Source organism: Cnephaeus nilssonii, assembly GCF_951640355.1.
Source record: "Cnephaeus nilssonii genome assembly, chromosome: 20".
Taxonomy (NCBI): domain Eukaryota; kingdom Metazoa; phylum Chordata; class Mammalia; order Chiroptera; family Vespertilionidae; genus Cnephaeus; species Cnephaeus nilssonii.
The window spans coordinates 49038734-49057362 of record NC_137091.1 but is presented as its reverse complement, the minus strand read 5'-3'; the positions used below and the strand labels follow the sequence as shown (position 1 = coordinate 49057362).

At 57.9% G+C, this 18629-nt stretch overlaps 1 protein-coding gene across 3 annotated transcripts; it reads left to right on the top strand.

Annotated features, from left to right (window-relative positions):
• Positions 1-63: 63 nt before the first annotated feature.
• LOC307115939 (leukocyte-associated immunoglobulin-like receptor 1) lies at positions 64-12213 on the top strand. Of its 3 annotated transcripts, XM_079799507.1 has the most exons (12): positions 64-327; positions 2169-2408; positions 2499-2694; positions 3101-3136; positions 5576-5896; positions 6682-6753; positions 8715-8753; positions 9515-9625; positions 9721-9763; positions 9868-9905; positions 10104-10156; positions 10926-12213. In XM_079799507.1, the coding sequence occupies exons 3-12, from the start codon at positions 2661-2663 to the stop codon at positions 11070-11072; spliced, it is 894 nt and encodes a 297-aa protein (XP_079655633.1). In that variant the 5' UTR covers positions 64-327; positions 2169-2408; positions 2499-2660; the 3' UTR covers positions 11073-12213. The 3 variants fall into 3 exon arrangements, with proteins under 3 accessions (XP_079655633.1, XP_079655632.1, XP_079655634.1); XM_079799506.1 differs by lacking the exon at positions 2169-2408; XM_079799508.1 differs by lacking the exons at positions 2169-2408; positions 6682-6753.
• The last annotated feature ends 6416 nt before the right edge of the window (positions 12214-18629 follow it).

The following is an 18629-nucleotide window of genomic DNA, read 5'->3' as shown; positions in this document are numbered from 1 at the left end:
TCTGCTGAAGCCGCGGGCGCACCACATCCTGCGCGCTTGTCCGCGGGGCTGGCTCCTGCGCTGGTTGGGAGCAGCCCTGGCGTCTTGCACCCCCCACGCCCGGCCGGGGCCTGCGTGTCTCCGGGAGTCAGGGAGAGCAGGAAGGAGGGGGAGCAGGTGGAAAACCCCGCCCTGAGCACGGGGCCTTGCAGGTGGGAGCCCGGGAAGCTAGCCGCGCACCGCCCAGTGCAGGCGGGGCTGGAGCCTGGGCCTCAGACCCAGGCGGGTGCGCGGTGGTGAGGTCTTCCTTCCTGGTTCCATCGAGGCCGGGGATCCGGACGCAAGTGGGTGAGTCCACACCCCCCCCACCCCCCACCCCCATCCCAGCCCCAGGGTGGTTGCTTTCCGGGCGGGGCGCTGGGCGCACAGGTTCTCCCAGCGGGAGGGTGACGTGGGGAGGAGCGGCTCATCCAGATGACTGGGGTGGGGAGGAGGGGGCGGGCTTTGCGTGTGCGTCTCCAGGAATCGCCAAGACACAGAGACCCCTGGGCCTTGTGGCACCAGACCCTGTCCTGGGAGCCCACCGCAGACACTGCCATTTGGGAACGCTCAGAAACAGGGGTCTTTGCTCAGGGGTTGAGCGTTGACCCCATGAACCAGGAGGTCACAGTTGGATTCCCAGTCAGGGCATCTGCCCAGGTTGCGGGCTCCATCCCCAGTGCGGGGCGTGCAGGAGGCAGCCGATCCCTGACTCCCTCTCATCATGGATGTTTCTCTCTCTTCCCCTCTCTCTTCCTCTCTGAATCAATAAAAGTCTATTTTACAAAAAGGAAGCAGGACTCCTCGAGCTCTGCGGAGCTGCTCTGTGCGTGAGGGCCAGACCCAGGGCTGAGCAGGCAGGTGGGCCCCGGGTCCACGGGCAGTGCCCACCGGTCTGTCCATGGGGGGTCATGACCCCATCACAGTCCCCGGAGGAGGGCCGCTCAGTGTGGGGCCCACGCCGGGGTATTTCAATATGCCAAGCATTCTGATGCAAACACATCTCTCTTCTTAAAATAGAGATGCAATTGGCATAGAACATTGTGTAAGTTTAAAGTGCACAGTGTTAATTGGATGCACTTCGATTGCAATAGAATTGCCATTGCAGGGCACGAACCCGTCCCCCACCCCTGGCCCGGCCCATTCGCCCAGCACCAGGGGTGGGGGCCCCACCCCCAGGCCCAGCTCCCAGTGTCTCTCCTGACCCTTCCATCCCTTTAGGAGTTTACATTTGCTCACGAGTTACCCTACCCTCTCCTTTTTCCAGCGCCACTGGGGGAGGGCGGGGCAGGGGTCTGCGGCCCCCCTTCCCCTCATAGCAGGCTTCACACCGCTCTGCATATGCAAATTAACCTCCATCTCTGTTGGGTTAATTTGCATACTCGCTCTGATTGGCTGTGGGCGTAGCGGAGTGATAGTTAATTTGCATGTTTCTATTTTATTAGGTAAGATTCCAGAGAGGAAGGGAGATAGAATGCCTCCTGCATGCCCCCCCCACTGGGGGAGGGGGGATCAAGCCTGCAACCCGGGCATGTGCCCTTGGCCAGAATCGAACCTGGGGCCCTTCAGTCTGCAGGCCGATGCTCTATCCACTGAGCCAAACCAGCTAGGGCAGTAGGATATTTTTTTTTGTGTGTGTGTTTTTTAAAATTTTTTTTTGTTGTTGTTAATCCTCACCCGAGGATATTTTTTTCCATGGATGTTGTTAGACAGAGTGAAAGTGGGGGAGGAGAGAGAGAGAGAGAGAGAGAGAAACATCAATGTGAAAGGGACACATGGATGGGTTGCCTCCCACATGCACTCTGACCTGGGCTGGGGATGAAACCAGCTACCCAGGTCACGCCCTTGATAGGGAATCGAACTTCGGTTCCTGGGCGGAGGCTCGAACCACTGAGCAACAATGGCCAGGGTGCGGTATATTTTGAATGTGCTCAGTACCTTGCTGGGAATTTAACATATCTTTATTTCTTTTTAAAATATATTTTTATTGATTTCGGAGAGGAAGGGAGAGGGGGAGAGAGATAGAAACATACATGATGAGAGAGAATCATGGATCGGCTGCCTCCTGCATGCCCCACACTGGGGATCAAGCCCACAACCGGGGCATGTGCCCTTGACCTGGAATCGAACGGATACCTCCTGGTTCACAGGTTGATGCTCACCCACCGAGCCCCGCCGGCCGGGCTGGGAATGTAGCCTATCCTCACATACGTGGAGGGAGAGGGCAAGCTTCCCATTTTCAGTATGAGGACATGGCCGCGTGGAGTGGAGTAATGCCTTGCCCAAGCACAGAGGGTCCGTTAGTGACGCTGGAACCCACACTGGTCAGGTGGCTGCACAAACCCACGCTCGGCCTCATCCCGCAGATCAGAGGGAGGTCCCCGCTCAGGGTGAGCTCAGCCCCATCCATCTCAGCTGGGGGTTGGGCGGGACTAAGAGGGGGGATGGTTGGGGAAGCCACGGCCCTCCCCTGTCTCCAGCGGGAAGCAGCGGAAAGGCCTGGTGGGAGATCTTCCCCTTTGGGCAGAGACGTTGATGTAGCAACGACGGGACCGCCTGACCCACACATCCTGTGCCCCGTGCCAGCGGCAGGCTCTGCCCTCCCATCCTGACTCCGGGGCTGTGCAGGCTGCAGGCTGGCCATGAGCCCCCGGCCCTCCACCATCCTGGGCCTCGGTGAGTCCGGGATGGAGGGACCGCAGCCCAGGGACCGAGGGGGTGGGGGCTGGGGGCGGCGTCTCCATCCCTGCTCAGTCTGACTCCAGCCCAGGAGACTCATGGTCCCTCCTGGGGGTCTGGCCCTCAGCTCTGGCCCTGACCTAAGTGTGACCCTGGGGGGTCAGTTCTAGAGGCAGGGGCCTGGGCGTGGGGACAGGGTCTGACTGAGGACCTGATTGGAAGAGGGGGTGGGGGTTTGTCTGGAAACTAAGAGCAGGAAGCAGGATTGTGCTCAGAGGGGATGCTGAGGAGGGAGCCTGGGAATTCTCGGGGCCAGGCCCGCTGCCTCCAGGAAGGCCTCCTGATTGCAGCCTGGGGAGGACCCGGGTGCTGGTCGTTGTTCTCACCAGCCCTTCCCTTGCAGTGCTCTGTCTGGGCCAGACGATCCACACGCAGGAGGGTGAGTCTGCCTTTTTGGAGTTTTTCACACAAGGTTCCTGTTCAGGCAAAACACTGATTTTCCTTAGAGTCCTCTCCCGGTGTGTGTCCAGCTGGAATGAGCCTGAGCCTCTCTCCTTGTCTGGGTCTGTCTGTCCTCACGCCTCTGGCTCAGTTCCCTTCAGAACCCAGCCTTTCTGTCACTTCCACAAACTCCATGTTCCCTGGACCTCGGCCTCCTCCCAGGCTGAGGGCTCCTGTGCTCGGCTTGGCTCATTCCCCCTGACCCTCTGGTGTCAGCTCAGGGCCTCCCCCTCGGCCTCTGAGAGGTCAGCGCTGCCCCCCTCACCCTGAGCTCCCACACTCACCCTGAGCCTCTCACAGTCACCCTGAGCCTCCCACACTCACCCTGAGCCTCCCATACTCAGCCCTGAGCCTCCTCACTCACCCTGAGCCTCCCACACTCAGCCCTGAGCCTCCTACACTCACCCTGAGCCTCCCACACTCAGCCCTGAGCCTCCTCACTCACCCTGAGCCTCCCACACTCAGCCCTGAGCCTCCTCACTCACCCTGAGCCTCCCACACTCAGCCCTGAGCCTCCTACACTCACCCTGAGCCTCCCACACTCAGCCTGAGCCTCCCACACTCACCCTGAGCCTCCCACACTCACCCTGAGCCTCCCACACTCACCCTGAGCCTCCCACACTGAGCCCTGAGCCCCCACACTCACCCTGAGCCTCCCACACTGAGCCCTGAGCCTCCCACACTCACCCTGAGCCTCCCACACTCACCCTGAGCTTCCCACACTCACCCTGAGCCTCCCACACTCAGCCCTGAGCCTCCCACACTCACCCTGAGCCTCCTCACTCACCCTGAGCCTCCCACACTCAGCCCTGAGCCTCCTACACTCACCCTGAGCCTCCCACACTCACCCTGAGCCTCCCACATTCTCCCTGAGCCTCCCACACTCACCGTGAGCCTCCCAAACTCACCCTGAGCCTCCCACACTCACCCTGAGCCTCCCACACTCACCCTGAGCCTCCCACACTCACCCTGAGCCTCCCACACTTACCCTGAGCCTCCCACAGTCAGCCTGAGCCTCCCACACTCAGCCTGAGCCTCCCACACTCACCCTGAGCCTCCCACACTTACCCTGAGCCTCCCACACTCAGCCTGAGCCTCCCACACTCACCCTGAGCCTCCCACACTCACCCTGAGCCTCCCACACTCAGCCTGAGCCTCCCACACTCACCGTGAGCCTCCCACACTCACCCTGAGCCTCCCACACTCACCCTGAGCCTCCCACACTCACCCTGAGCCTCCCACACTCAGCCCTGAGCCTCCCACACTCACCCTGAGCCTCCCACACTCAGCCCTGAGCCTCCCACACTCAGCCCTGCACTCTCTCTGCCCTTCCACCCAAGAAGGCAGGGGTCCTCCTGTGTTTCTCCTGTTTGTGGGGCCAATGGCACAAGGAGGCCTCTGTAAAGGGAGCGATGGGAGCTCAGCTGTGGCTGAAGGAACGAGGGAAGGAGCGACGGAGGGAATGAGTGCTGGGCGGGGCCAGCTCTGTGTCTCAGGGATTGGGTAACTGGGATGCCTCTTCCTGTTTCTGGGCCAGAGCCCTCTCCTCCCCTCCCAGCCCAGTTTACACACTTGGGGTTTCAGGAGCCTCCATCACAAGGCAGTGGACATGGGCTGAGAGGGAGGTGGGAAATGCAGAGGGAACCTCAGTGAGTGCTGCTCAGAGGACGTGCCTTGGAATCTGGGGTCCTGTGAGCTGGTCTGGGCTAGAGCTGCACCCCCAAACCCACTAGACTTCCCATGGAGCCCTGCAGCCCCATTGGTCCCCACAATCTCCCCAGCTGCCTTCAGACCCCGCCCAGCAGGAGGAGTGAAGTGGGCTAATTTGGGTGACTTGGGGGAGGGCTTTGCATTTGAATCTCCTGGAATCACCAGAAACAGACCCCAGGGCATTGTGGGATCAGACTTAGTCCTTAGAGCCCATTGCAGACGCTCCCATTTGGCTGAGCCAAGCTGTGGACACTCAGAAACACCCTCTCAGACTACTGCCTCCCTCTCACCACAAGTGACCTGCTCATCCTCACCCTCTGCCTCCCTTCAACCCTCCATGTCTCTCTGGAGAGTGGCCGTGGGGAGGGAGATGTGCCTGGGGCCCCAGGCTGCTGTGACACCTGCCGTGTCCCCCTGAGAGAAGCCCATGATGTCACCAGAACTTGTGTCACGTGGGGAGGTCACTGAAGTGATGAGTCCCTGGAGGGGGGAGGGGTGGTCTCTTGGGGAAGGGATGGAGCAAATGGTCTAGAACTGGGCTGTGGTGAGGGCTGCACAGCTCTGCCAGTTTGCGAAGAACCACTGAGCTGCACGCTTGAAACATGGGGTTGTGAGGTTGGAGATTTTCTCATGATGGAGCCTGAGATCCTGCTCTGCTTCCTCCCAGGGGTCCTGCCCAAGCCCTCCCTCAGGGCCGAGCCAGGCCCGGTGATCCCCCGGGGACAGCTTGTGACCTTCGTGTGCCGGGGCCCAGCTGGGGCTAAGTTATTCCGCCTGCAGAAGGAAGGAAGCCAAGTAGGCCCTGATCAGAAAAGTGCGCCTCAAGATGGTTCTCAGGGCACAGAGGCCAGATTCCACATCCCCGCGGTGAGTGAGGACACCGCTGGGCGTTATATCTGCCTCTATCACCAAGGGTCTGACTGGTCTGTGCACAGTGAGCCCGTGCAGCTGCAGGTGACAGAGAAGGACGTCTCCACTCCGCCCTCAGGTGGGTCCCAGGGCCCCGCACCCGGTCCCAGCCGCGTCTCTGTCCTCGGGCTCCCTGCCCTCCTGCTCACCCCCAGCCAGGGGCTCCCCTCCCTCTGCACACAGGATCCTCGGCCTTCACCACTGGCTCAGGGCCCTGGAGTCTGGTCCCATCTGGACACCTCGGTGGCCTGGACCCTGAGCCCCGCCTCAGAGGGGACACAGAGCTGTCCCTGCTGGGCTGGGTGGGGCCTGAGCTTCCAGCCACCAGGTGGGTACAGACCCCTTCAAGGGGCCATGAGTCCTTCCCCTCAGGATGGGGGTGCCCTGCCCTTTCCCCTGGCCAGGCTCTGTGGGGCCCAGGCAATGTGACCCCTGGGGTCCGCCCTCCGTGGGCAAGTGGCATGGTCCTGGGTGGGGGGCATGACCAGGTGGGGCGGTGCTCTGAGGGATTTGGGGGATGGAGATGTCCTCCCCTGTGTGTTGTCTGCCCCTGAGACCTCCTGGACTCAGGGTCCGTCAGGGACACCGCCCCCCCCCATATCCTGAGCCGCAGGGGAGCTGCTCCCTGCTGATGCTGTGAAGCCATGAGGCGCTGGTGCTGGGAGCTGAGAGGAGTGAACCCCCTGCAGAGTGGAGCAGGCTCCCCTCCTCTCCTGTCCCCCATAGCTCAGCCGCCATCTGGGATTGAGGGAGGGACAGACGTCGCCTGTGGGTGGACACTCATGGTGGAAGGGGGCCAGGTTCAGTGGGTTGAACCCAGGCAGCCCCCACAGAACATCAGCCCTTCCCCTGCCCTGTTCACAGGAGCCCCCCGAGTTCTCAGCTCCACCCCCAGCTCCACCCCCATCACACACACAACGCCCCCCTCCTCAGCTGGTGAGTAGAGACCTCAGCTTGGAGGGGTTTGGAGGGGGGAGCTCTGTGCTGGGGCTCAGTCTCCATCCTCCCAACTCTAAAGGGGAGAATTAATTAGAATGAACAACAAGAATGCATAGCCTATATAATAAAAGGCTGATATGCAAATCGACTGAAAGCAGAAGGACTGGTTAATATGACGTGCACTGACCATCAGGGGGCAGACGCTCAACACAGGAGCTGCCCCTGGTGGTCAGTGCGCTCCCACAGGGGAGCACCGCTCATCCAGAAGCCGGGCTCATGGCTGCCGAGCGCAGTGGTGGTCGCAGGAGCCTCTCCCACCTCCGTGGCAGTCGGACATCCCCCGAGGGCTCCCAGACTGGGAAATCACGCAGGCCCGGTTGAGAGACCCCCCTCCTCGCCCCGAGTGCATGATTTTCGTGCACTAGGCCTCTAGTATGTCTATATGTGCAAATATAAATATATAATTTACAAGGTAAAGTTTCACATCTATAATTTATGTTAGTGTAGATAGTTCATTATACCTAAATATATGATTAATATAATAAGCACATTACAAATGAATATACCATACATTATGATAAATTATATCATGTATTACTACAATCAATATATGCAAATGTGAACATAAATATGCACCATATATTACACAATAACATGTATAACTGATATCTTATATGTCATATACCTTATACAGTATAAGTTATTTTAAATTTATATTATTAAATATTTATGTAGTTCAATTTACACATGTATAAGTGAAATCACATAATTCTAAATATATATTTACACCCAGTATACTTACATTATAATTTCATAATTTTGTTATAAATAGGTCATGTTACACATAGTACATGCATGATACACATATGGCGTATACATCTAAGTGTAAATTGTGCTAAATGTCTTAAAGGGAAGGTCAGGCAGCAGCGTGTGGAACAGGGGCGGGTCCTGGGTCCTGGGCTGTCACAGGTGTCCGGGAGGGAGGACCAGGCAGGGGAAGTCTCCTGCTTTCTGAAGGGATGTGAGGATGCGGGGGTGCTGCTCCAGAAGAGGAAACAGGGGGACTCTCCCCCTGTGCGTGGATGAGCCCTGGGACCTCAGTCTGATCGCCTGTGAAATGGGCGGCACTGTGCGCATGTGCAGAGCAGGTGACTGGTAAAGGCGGGTTGGACGCACAGCGCATGCGCTGAGCCCAGACCAGGGCTGGTGCTCCATCAACTCACCCGCTAACTGCAGGGCCTCAGGCAGCAGGAGGACCTCAGGGCGTGGCTTCCTCACTCCCAGAGGGGCCACCCACCCCCAGCAGAGGCTGGTGTGAGAAAGAAGGAGGAAATCAGGGATGGGGATTCCCGCCCTGGGGGTGGGCCCAGGAGGAGGTCAGCACCTCCTGTTCTTAGTGGATGTGGTCTATCTGCATCCAGTGAGGGCACCATTCCCCAGGTGTGGCCACTGAGCCCTGGAAATGTGGCTAGTGCAGCTGAGGGTCTGGTTTTTTTCTAAAAATATATCTTTATTGAGTTCAGAGAGGAAGAAAGAGGGAGAGAGAGAGAGAGAAACATACATGATGAGAGAGCATCATTGATCGGCTGCATCCTGCACTCCCCACATTGGGGATTGAGCCCACAACCTGGGCATGTGCCCTGACTGGGATTCGAACCTGTGACCTCCGGGTTCATAGGTCGACAACCACTGAGCAACACGGGCCGGGCTGAGAATCTGGATTTTAAATTTATTTCAATTAAATGCCAGTGAATACAGTGACCCGTGGGTACTAATTTGGACAGGACAGATGCAGGGCATTTCCATCCCCTCAGAAAGTCCCACAGGCAGAACAGTCCAGGAGGGAGCAGGTGAGGGCCCTGGAGTAGGAAGACCCCCCTGGGGGGACCTGCAGGCTCAGCGCCTCCTCTGTCCAGCTCGGGCCTTAGACGCATGTCCTCCTGGTTCTTCACTTCTAGGAGACACACGGAACGAGTCACAGGACAGTGGCAGCAGTGGTGAGTGATGGGGACAGAGGACCTGGACCTGGAGCGTGCCTCGTGGGGAAGGGAAAGAATGGGCTTGGGCGTTGGTCACACCTCAGCTCTGTCGACATCCTGGGGACAGAGGACCTCAGCACTCGGGACCCGGGTTTAGTAAAATGGGGATGATGGGTCCCTGCCGGGGTTCTTGTTCCAGCATTAAGAAGGGTTCAGCAATCTGGAGAAAGACTGTGTGTAGATTAAGTAGGAGTCCAGAGACGAACGGTCATTTTGAAAGGCATTGGGGATCAGAGGAGCCTGGCTGAAGAAACGACATTCTCCTTGTCTCAGGACCCCTAGCTTTTTATTAACACAAATTGTCCTAAGGCAAGGTGGAGATATTGTCAGATTGGGGAACAGCCTACAGCTGTTCAGGTGTTTGGCCAGTAGGAGGCAATCATATGTAGATTGAGAAGCCCTGAGCTGTCTGGCAGCAAACTATCATGCTAATCAGGTTTGGAGGAAATGCCTTTAGCCATTCCCAACAGATGATAACATATGTGACTCAGCCCTTGTTGAGTCCCCCAAGTTCCATCAACCTTTTGATGAAACTCTTGCAATTATGACATGCTGGAATTGGCTTCCGGCAGATCCCATGCCACAGGACTACCAGGCATGTGGGAGATTAGATACATCAGTGTGAACATGACAGGCCCCCAGTACATGCATGGTATGCAGTTGGTGCTCCATACATGCATCCTGCGGAGACTGTGGTTTGATCTTCCCTGCTCTCCCAGGCCTGTCGAGCGAACACCTTTACATCCTTGTTGGGACCTCCGTGGCCTTTCTCCTCTGTCTCCTCCTGCTGGCCCTCCTCTTAGTCCATCGTCAGCACCAGAGAAAACACAGTAGGTCTCAGGGTCAGGGTGGGGTGACCGGGGAAGGCTGTGTGGGGTGCTGGGAAGATGGCCTCCCTCCTAATTCAAACCCTGATTGTCCTCAGAGTCCCTCCAGAGCAAAGGCGAGGAGCAGAGGCTCCCGGAGAGGTGAGGACCCCCAAGAATGACCCACGGACCCACCTCCCAGGTCTCTGCCTCCAGGCCCCCACCTTCCCCCCACCCCCGCGTGCTCACTTGTTCTTTCTCCTCAGGTTCAGCCCGGCTGCTGACATCACAGAGAGCAGACCAGGTAGGGGACAAGGGAGGGAACTGCTTGGGGAAAGGGGACTGGCATTGAGCCCATTGAGGAAGCAATGGGGAGGGGGCAAGATGACTGGATGTTGTAGCTGGAGGTTGAGACCTAAACCCATGAGGTTTCAGGCAAATTTGCCTCCAAAGGTTCACCCCAAAGAACTGACCACTGTTCTCCCCCCCCCCCCGCCCCCAGATGAGGCCACAGTCTGTGCACTTCCTGAGAAAAAGAGGGAGCTGCAGAGCCCAGTAAGTCCTTGGATTAGTGCCTAATTTCTGTTTAACAACGTCGTACCCCAACTTTTTTTTTTTTAATCCTCACCTGAGGATATATTTTCATTGACATTTCAAAGAGAGTGGAGGGGAGGGAGAGAGAGGGAAACATTGATGTGACAGAGACACATCGACTGGTTATCTCCCACATGCACCTCGACCAGTGCAGGGGATGTAATCTGCGACCCTTCTGTCTGCAGCCAATGCTCTAACCGCTGAGACACACCAGCCAGGGCCAAGGTGCCCCGACTTGAACAGCTTCACACAAGTATCTCAGTTTCTTGGGTCGGAATGGAAGCAGATTGAATCTGCTGGGTGGTTCTGGCTTGTGGACTGTCAGGAGGCTGCTGTCATGATGGTGGGCTGCATTCATCTGAAGGCTGGACTGGGGCTGCAGGTCCACATGCAAGATGGCACCCTCCTAGGCTGAGGGCGGGAGGCCTCCGTTCCTCCACACGTAGGCCTCACTGTGGCAGCCGCCTCCCCCAGAGGTGGGGCCCCAGGGAGAAAGGGCAGAAGCCCCATGTGTCTTGAGGCCTCTCCATGCAGGTGGCATGTCCTCCTGTCTGTCACATTCTACGGGTCACACAGCCCAACTCTGACTCTATGGGGACGGGAACTCCACAATGGAGATTCGGGAGGTGGGACCACATGGGAGCTGCCTGCCATAGTCTGTCCTTCCCACAGCCCCCCTCCTCAGCCCCCTTCCCCCCCTACACTAACCCACCCTGGCTCTCTCCCTCAGAGCCCTGCTACGGGAGACGCCCAGGAGGTGACATACGCCGAGCTGGACCAGCGGGCCCTCACCCTCAGAGCAGCCCAAGCTGTGTCCCCACCGCCCACGGTGCCCTCAGCTGCTGCCAGCACATACGCAGAACTCCCCAGACGCTGACTCAGGACACCTGGCCTCTGCACCTACAGACACACGTCACTCTTTCTTTTTCTTCTTCTAATTTAAATTCTTTATTGTTTAAAGTATTACATAAGTCTCCTTTTCCCCCCATTGACCTCTCCCGGGCCGCCCCCACCCCCAACACAAGTCCCTCTTGCAAAGGCCTGAGGCACCACTAGGAGGGCTTCCCTGTGGAATCACCCCATTGACAGCCATCTGTTCATTTCTCCTGGAGGCGAGAGCTGGAGTCTGGGGACCCCGACTCAACACCTAGGAGGTCCATTAACCAGGTGTTCCCTCCTAGGTCCACCAGCTCCTTGGAGCACCCATATAACACTTGTTTCCAGAAACCCAGCTACTGTTGTCCAGCAGTTTCTAGCAACCCAATTACAGTTGTCCAGCAGTTTCTAACAACCCAATTACAGTTGTCCAGCAGTTTCTAACAACCCAATTACAGTTGTCCAGCAGTTTCCAGAGATGCAGCTACGGGTGCCCAGCAGTTTCCAGAGACTCAGCTACCATTGGTGGGCTGTTTCCAGAGATCCAGCTACAGTCCGACAGTCACCCAGCCGGTTCCAGACATGTCCTGTGAATCCCCACCTTCCCTCCAGAGACTGTTGGAGCCACCTTCTTAGCTGACTCTAAAGACTTTCCACTCGTTGACCTTGAACCTGGGCCATATTGTTGCAGCGAATCTCTGAAGCCTCATTGTCTCTAAATCCTGCTTCACCTTGTTCATCAATAAATGTTCTCACACACCCAGCTATGGCAGCCCTGCTCGAGGAGCTGGGGTACACGGTACCTGGTCCCCAGTCTCTGCTTCCACAGATGCTCAAAACATAGTAAGAGAATAAAGACAGAAAAAAATGGCATCGATGATTTCTGATCTGAGTGTGGTTCTTAGTCACGAGTGAGCAGGCATCTAAGGGGACGTTTGGCAGAGCATACACCCCCACCCACAGCACATACACATGCCCGTGAATGCACAAATGCACACGCACACACACACATGCACACACTGGTACAAACGCATATACATGCATACACTCATATCATGGACATGTGTGGACTGGGCACAGGCTTGGAGAGGCCATGATGGCCCGGGAGGGCCCCTCGGGCTGTTAGTCCTCTCTGAGGGACATGGCGTGTTCCCACTTCCCGTGCCCACCCCAGCTCCCTCCCCACTGGACACCATGCATTCTCCACTCAAATTGCACCTACCCAGCTCTCCAGCCTTGTCCTTGGTCTGACCTTCCTCCCCTCCCCTAGCTAATGCCCTTCAAGACTGGGATTGGATGCTGTTTTGCCCATTAAGTTTTGCCGGAAGCCAATCATTGTTTTAATAAGAGAGAGCTGTGGACAGGGAATCCGGAGGGCTGGTCGACCTTAATTGCTCTGAAGGGTCAGAGCTAATGACTAGATATTGGTAGTTGAAGCAGCCCCCACCTGTTAGTCCTAAATTCACTGATTGGCTTTTATTGAATTTCCTGCCCAGGGGATAAGGGTGTGTCCTATCATTTTAATCTTAATAAAAGGGATGGAAAAGCCAGAGCGAGGAGTCGTCCTCCCACTAGATTGGACTACCGCCTGGCCCCCATTTCCCAAATTAAATCTTTTCTAGTCTCTTTTCATTTGTGTGCGGCCTTCTCCAGAGCCCGAACCCTGAACCGGAACCCTGAACCACGCGGGACGTGAAAGGGGCTCCCACAAGTTTGCATGGACTCCTCCCCTAAAGTGAGAGTATTGGCTTCCTGTTGCTGCTGTAACAAATCACCACACACTCCGTGGCTTCAAACAACACTGTGTATTATCTCCCAGGTCAGGACGGCTGACTGACGCCTGAAGTCAGTTTCGTTGGCGAAGATCAAGGTGCTGGCAGGGCGGCACTCCCTCGGGGGGTGGGGGAGGGGAATAAAGGAGAATCCATCTCGTTATCTTCTGCAGCTCCGGCAGCTCCAAGGGTTCGGCAGCTCCGAGGGGTCATCTGCACTCCTTGGCTTGCGGCCCCTTCCTCCATCACCAAGGAGCGCTACAGCTTCTTCCAAATCTCTCTGACCGGGACGTCTCCTTCCCTCCGTCTCTGACCCTCCTGCCGCCCTCTGAGAAGGACCCTTGTGGTGACATGGGTCCACCTGGACCCGTGGCTCATCTTCTCATCTGCAGATACCAGATGGTTCCAGGGAATAGGACGTGGACACCGTTGGGGGCTGTCATTCTGTCCTCAGCACCGTGTCTGTCCCTGGGCTTCCTCGGGGCCCCTCGGCGGGCTCTCCCCTCTGCTGCTGGACACCGATGTCCTGGGTGACCTGGGAGCCACCCCGTGAAGCTGGCCCTCGGTGCCCGGGATGACTGCATGGAGCAGAGCCTGCAGTGCCTCCTTGTTGGGCCACGTGTCAGGCGTCTGTCAACCTGACGCTTTAACATCCGTCCTACAGGTGTCCGTCAGGCACACCGTGTCCTAGGTAACCCTGTACGATGCTGCGTCACCTGGCACTGGCCTCCTGCCTCCCTCACTGCTGCCCCAACCCCTGAGCAGGAATCCTCTTCCTGCCTGGTTGGTGTGGCTCAGTGGATAGAGCCTTGGCCTGGAGATGAAAGGGTCTAGGGTTCGATTCCGGTCAAGGGCACTCACCTCGGTTGCAGGCTCCTCCCTGGCCCTGGCCCTGGTCAGGGCTCTAGCGGGAGGCAACCAGTTGATGTGTTTCTCCCACATTGATGTTTCTCTCTGTCTTTCCTTCTCTCTCCCTCTCACTCTAAAAAAAAATCAATGGAAAAATATCCTTGGGTGAGGAATAAAAATATATACACTGAGTGGCCAGATTGTTTTGATCTCTGAACGCATAATAATCTGGCCACGCAGTGTATATCCTATATAATCCCATATAATAAAAGGCTAATATGCAAATTGTCCCCTCGACCAGGGTTTCGACCAGCAAGCAGGCCGGCTGGCCAACCACCCGTGTTCACTCCCCCTGGCCAGGCTGGCTGTACCCCACCCATGCATGAATTCATGCACTGTATACACACACACACACACACACACACACACACACACACACACTGAGTGGCCAGATGATTATGCGTTCCGAGATCATAATAACCTGGCCACTCAGTGTATATATAGGAATCTTCTTCCTGGGGTCAGCATTCACATACAAACTCGCCAATCCTGAGCCCTCACCCCAACACCGCTTTTCTGGGGCTTTCACACGCTGGGCCCTGACCCCCCTGCCCTAATCACCCCCGGACCAGGGGCCAGGCAGCTAGCACCAACCCCTGCACCCCAGGGCCCACTGCAAGAATTAAAGCAGCCATTGCTAAGCCTGCTCACCCTGTCTCCCCAATTCCTCCTGGTGCAAACCACATCAGTGGGCCTTGCTCCCCCTCTCACTTCCTGTTCCTCACAGGCTTAGGCCCCGCCTCCTGGGAGCGCAGTGACCTCACCTGTTGCCGTGGGCGGGGAATCGCCTTCCATCCGGGTGAGTCCTCACACCTGGGGCCTGTTGGCTGTCACAGTCACGCTCCCTGATCACACACATTCTGACCGCTGGTCTCTGCCCGGGGCAGGGGCGTGGCCCGTGGTGGCTGCTGCCCCAGAGGCACCCCCCCACTGCTGTGTACCCCCTTTTCCTGAATCTGCTCTTCCTCTTCTGTCCCTCCCCACATGGGGTCCAGTCCCCCCCCCCCCGCCCCCGCGTGTTCTGGAACGCCACAGGTGGCAGGCACCCCCACACTCCCTGACCCCGTCTGGGGTCACTGACCTCGTGGGCAGATCTCAGGAATCAGTTATGTGAACACATCCACCCTCTTTCCTGGGTCCCCTCGTTCTTTCTTTTTTTAAAAAAATTCTTATTGTTTAAAGTTTTACATATGTCTCCTTTCCCCCATAGACCTCTCCCCCTCATTATTTCCATCCTCACCCCAGGGTAACTTCTCCATTGATTTTTAGAGAGAGTGGAAGGAAGAGAGAGAGAGAGAGAGAGAGAGAGAGAGAGAGAGAGAGAGAGATGGACATGAGACACATGGATTGGTTGCCTCACACAGACACACCCCGACCGGGGTGGGGATCGAACCTGCAACCCAGGCACGTGCCCTTGAGTCGAACCCGAGAGCCCTTGGTGCTCGGGCCGCGCTCTAACCACTGAGCCACACGGGCCAGGCCCCGCTGTTCTTCCCATGTCTGTTCACCACCGCCCACTCGGGTGCTTAGCGAGGCTGCTGGTGGCCGCAGGGCTCGCAAAGGTCGCTGCCCAGCGCTGTCTCCACAAAGAAGCCTTTGGGGTCTGAGGCACCCGGACCCCAGAGCGGACCCCTCGCCAGGAGAGCTGGGAGACAGAGCCCCCCCCCCCCCCCCCCCCCGCCCCAGGCGGGAAGTGCCCACATTCCCGCCTCTAATGGGGTCAGACCCGCGGCCCCATCAGGTTACAATGAGATGTTACCCTGAGAACCGCTAGGGGGCGCCAGCGTCTCGTGCGGATTAATTGTGCGGGCTTTTGCTGTTGCTGTTCTAATAGAAAAGGTAAGAGGCGTGCACGGCTGTTGCCGGCGTTAAACATGCTATTCTACATTAAAATAATATTTTTAAAAGTTCAACCACGACTCAGCCAGCTGTCACAATGCCGTTTTCGTTCTATGGAGCGTTACCCATTGACTCCGGGGCCAAACCCTCCCAGGTCTGTTCAGTCCTTCCTCCGTTTTTCCTGGAAAAACCAGGGAGCAAGCCTTCCCTGAGCGGCCAAGGGGTCGGGAGCTCAGCGGCGGGGGGTGCAGACCCGCGTGGGGGGCCGAGTCCCTGCTCCGAGTCACAGGCCAGGCGCCTCAGCAAGGCGGGTCCCCAGCCTTCCCACTCCATTTTATTTTATTTTTAAAAGATATATTTTTAACGATTTCAGAGAGGAAGGGAGAGGGAGAGAGAAACATCAATGATGAGAGAGAATCATGGGCCAGCTGCCTCCTGCTCGCCCAAAACCAGGGGTTGAGCCCACAACCCCGGCATATGCCTTGTCTGGGATTCGAACCCGGGACCCTTCGGTCAGCAGGCCGATGCTCTATCCACTGAGTCAAACCAGCTGGGATATAACCCTATCGTTTTCATCTTTGTTTTCTTGGGGTTACATCTTGTACTGAATTTCTGAATCTCTCTCTCTCTCTCTCTCTCTCTCTCTCTCTCTCTCTCTCCCTCCTCCCTCCCTCTCCTGTGACTTTTCACCTGTCAGTGCATTGGTCTGGGCCCAGGTTCTGAGCCCTGGGGCACAGAGAGCTAAGGAGGGGACTGAGCACAGGAACAGCTCACCGCTGTGGCAGCTGGAAGCCCCCCATCGCCTTCTGCACGGAGACCCAGGGGCGCCGGTGGTGCAGTTCAGCCCAAGTCCAAGGCCCGGAACCGGAGGGCCGCGGGTGAGAGAACCAGGAGCTCCGATGTCCATCCGAGGGCAGGAGAGAGGGGCAGGCGCCCAGCTCCGGGAGAATGAGCCTTTCCTTCCCCTTTGGGTCTGAGGGTGGGGGGTGCCGCCCACACCGGGAGGGCGGGTCACACAGCCCGCTGATTGACAGCTCCTCCCCTCCCGTGACCCCGCCCTCCCCCTGAGCTGGGACAGCTGACCAGCCCAGGGCTGCCCCTGTGAGTCCAGGCAGTGCAGCCCCGTCGGGTGAGACACCCTTGGGGGGAAACGACAAGTGAAACAAGCCCGGCCGGTTCCTAGGAACCTGGAGGTCAGGGCACATGCCAAGGTTGCAGGCTCCATCCCCAGTGAAGGGCGTGCAGGAGGCAGCCAATCAATGATTCTCTCTCATCACTGATGTTTCTATCTCTCCCTCCATCTCCCTTCCTCTCTGAGATCCATAAAAATATAAAAATAAATAAAACAAAACCTTTCCATCTCAGGGGTTATTGGAAGGAAGAGGAGGGGCTCAGAGAGAGGACAGAAGAACAGACATCAAGGCCCTCCTCCTCCTCCCCCTCCTCCTCCTCCTCCTTCTCTGGCTCTTTCTCCTTCTCCTCCTTCTTCTTCTCTTCCTCCTCTTCCTCCTCCTTCTCCTTCCTCTCCTTCTTCTACTCCTCTTCTTCCCTCCTCTTCCTCCTTCGTCATTTTTTATTTTTTTGGTGAATCCTCACCCGAGGGTATTTTTCCCGTTGATTTTCAGAGGACTGGAAGGGAGGGAGGGAGAGAGAGAGAGAGAAAGAGAGAAAAACATGGATGTAAGAGGGACACATGGACTGGGTACCTCCTGAACTCGCCCTGACCGGGGATGGAACCTGCCACCCAGGGACCTGCCCTTGACTGAGAGTCGAACCCAAAACCCTTTGGTACCTGGGCTGATGCTCTAACCACTGAGACACTCCAGCCAGGGCGAGTCTTTTCTTCTTGAACCTCCGACTGCCCACCTGGGGGACGCAGGGCCCAGGACAGGCCCATGGGGTGCAGGGACACCCCTGCCCAGAAGGACATCCCTCCTGCTATTTGGTCTAAAGAGGCCACCTGGAGGCCGGGTCCCCGGTAGCACTCCTGCGGGCAGGCGAAGAGGGGGCGACCTTGCACTAGGACTCCCCCAATCCCCCGAGGTGTGTCCGGGGGCTGAACACCAGGGCGCCGTAGGGGGCCGTGTGCTGGGAGGAGAGATCCCACCTGGACCGAAGGGGCAGGAACGGATGCTCAGACACGCCCCCTGGGGCCCTGGGACAAAGTGGGTGCTGAGATGCCAGAGGGTCCCTGTGTCCTGAGGAGCAGGGACAGGCTGGGCCGCATGGCACCCACCGAAGGCGCCCTTGCACGCTCGGCACCCACAGCCCCTCACGGCTGCAGCCCGTCTGTGAGCCCAGCCTCTCTCGGTGTCTGCTCTGTCCTGCTCCCCCTCACCCGCGTTCCCACCTGGGGGGCCCGTGTAAACACGTGTGACCGCTTGGTGGGCAGGGAGTGACAGTACTGGGCAGACCACTGTGTCTGCCTTTGCACGGGGGCGGCGCTCAGCGGAGGGGTGCTTTGTGGGAATCGAGGGGGCGTGTTCTCACCCAGGAGAGAACTGCTTCCCGAGGAGAGTGGCTGCAAACACAGCCCCCCCCCCCCCCCCCGTCCCTGCAGCTCCTGGGGGAGCCCCCGCTGTGGCCACACCGCCCGCTCCAGTCCACAGGGCACCTCCTGCAATCCTTCCCCACACGGAGCCACTCTGACCTTCCGTGTGTCAGAGGCGCGGGCTCCGCTGGGCTGGGCGCCTGCAGATCCGGGCGGTGGGGGTTGAGGCCGAGGATCACGCTGCTCGTGGGCCTGGGTGCCGAGGGCCGGCCCACACCCAGAGCCCCATTCTCTGCCCCTTGAACAGCAGTGGCCACTGGGCGGTCTCCCCTGGGACTGAGCTTGAGGTCTGGGAGAGCCACGAGGGGTCCCTTGCTGAGGGCCCAGCTCTGCCTGGGGCTGGGGCCTCACCGCCATCCCTGGGCTGGGACCTGAGAGGCTCCGCCTTCCCCTCCAGGTCCTGACTCTCCTCTGCCTCCTCCTCCTGGGGCCCTCCCCTGGGCGGTCACAAGGATGCGCCTCAGTGTTGGGAGGAGGAGGAGGCTAT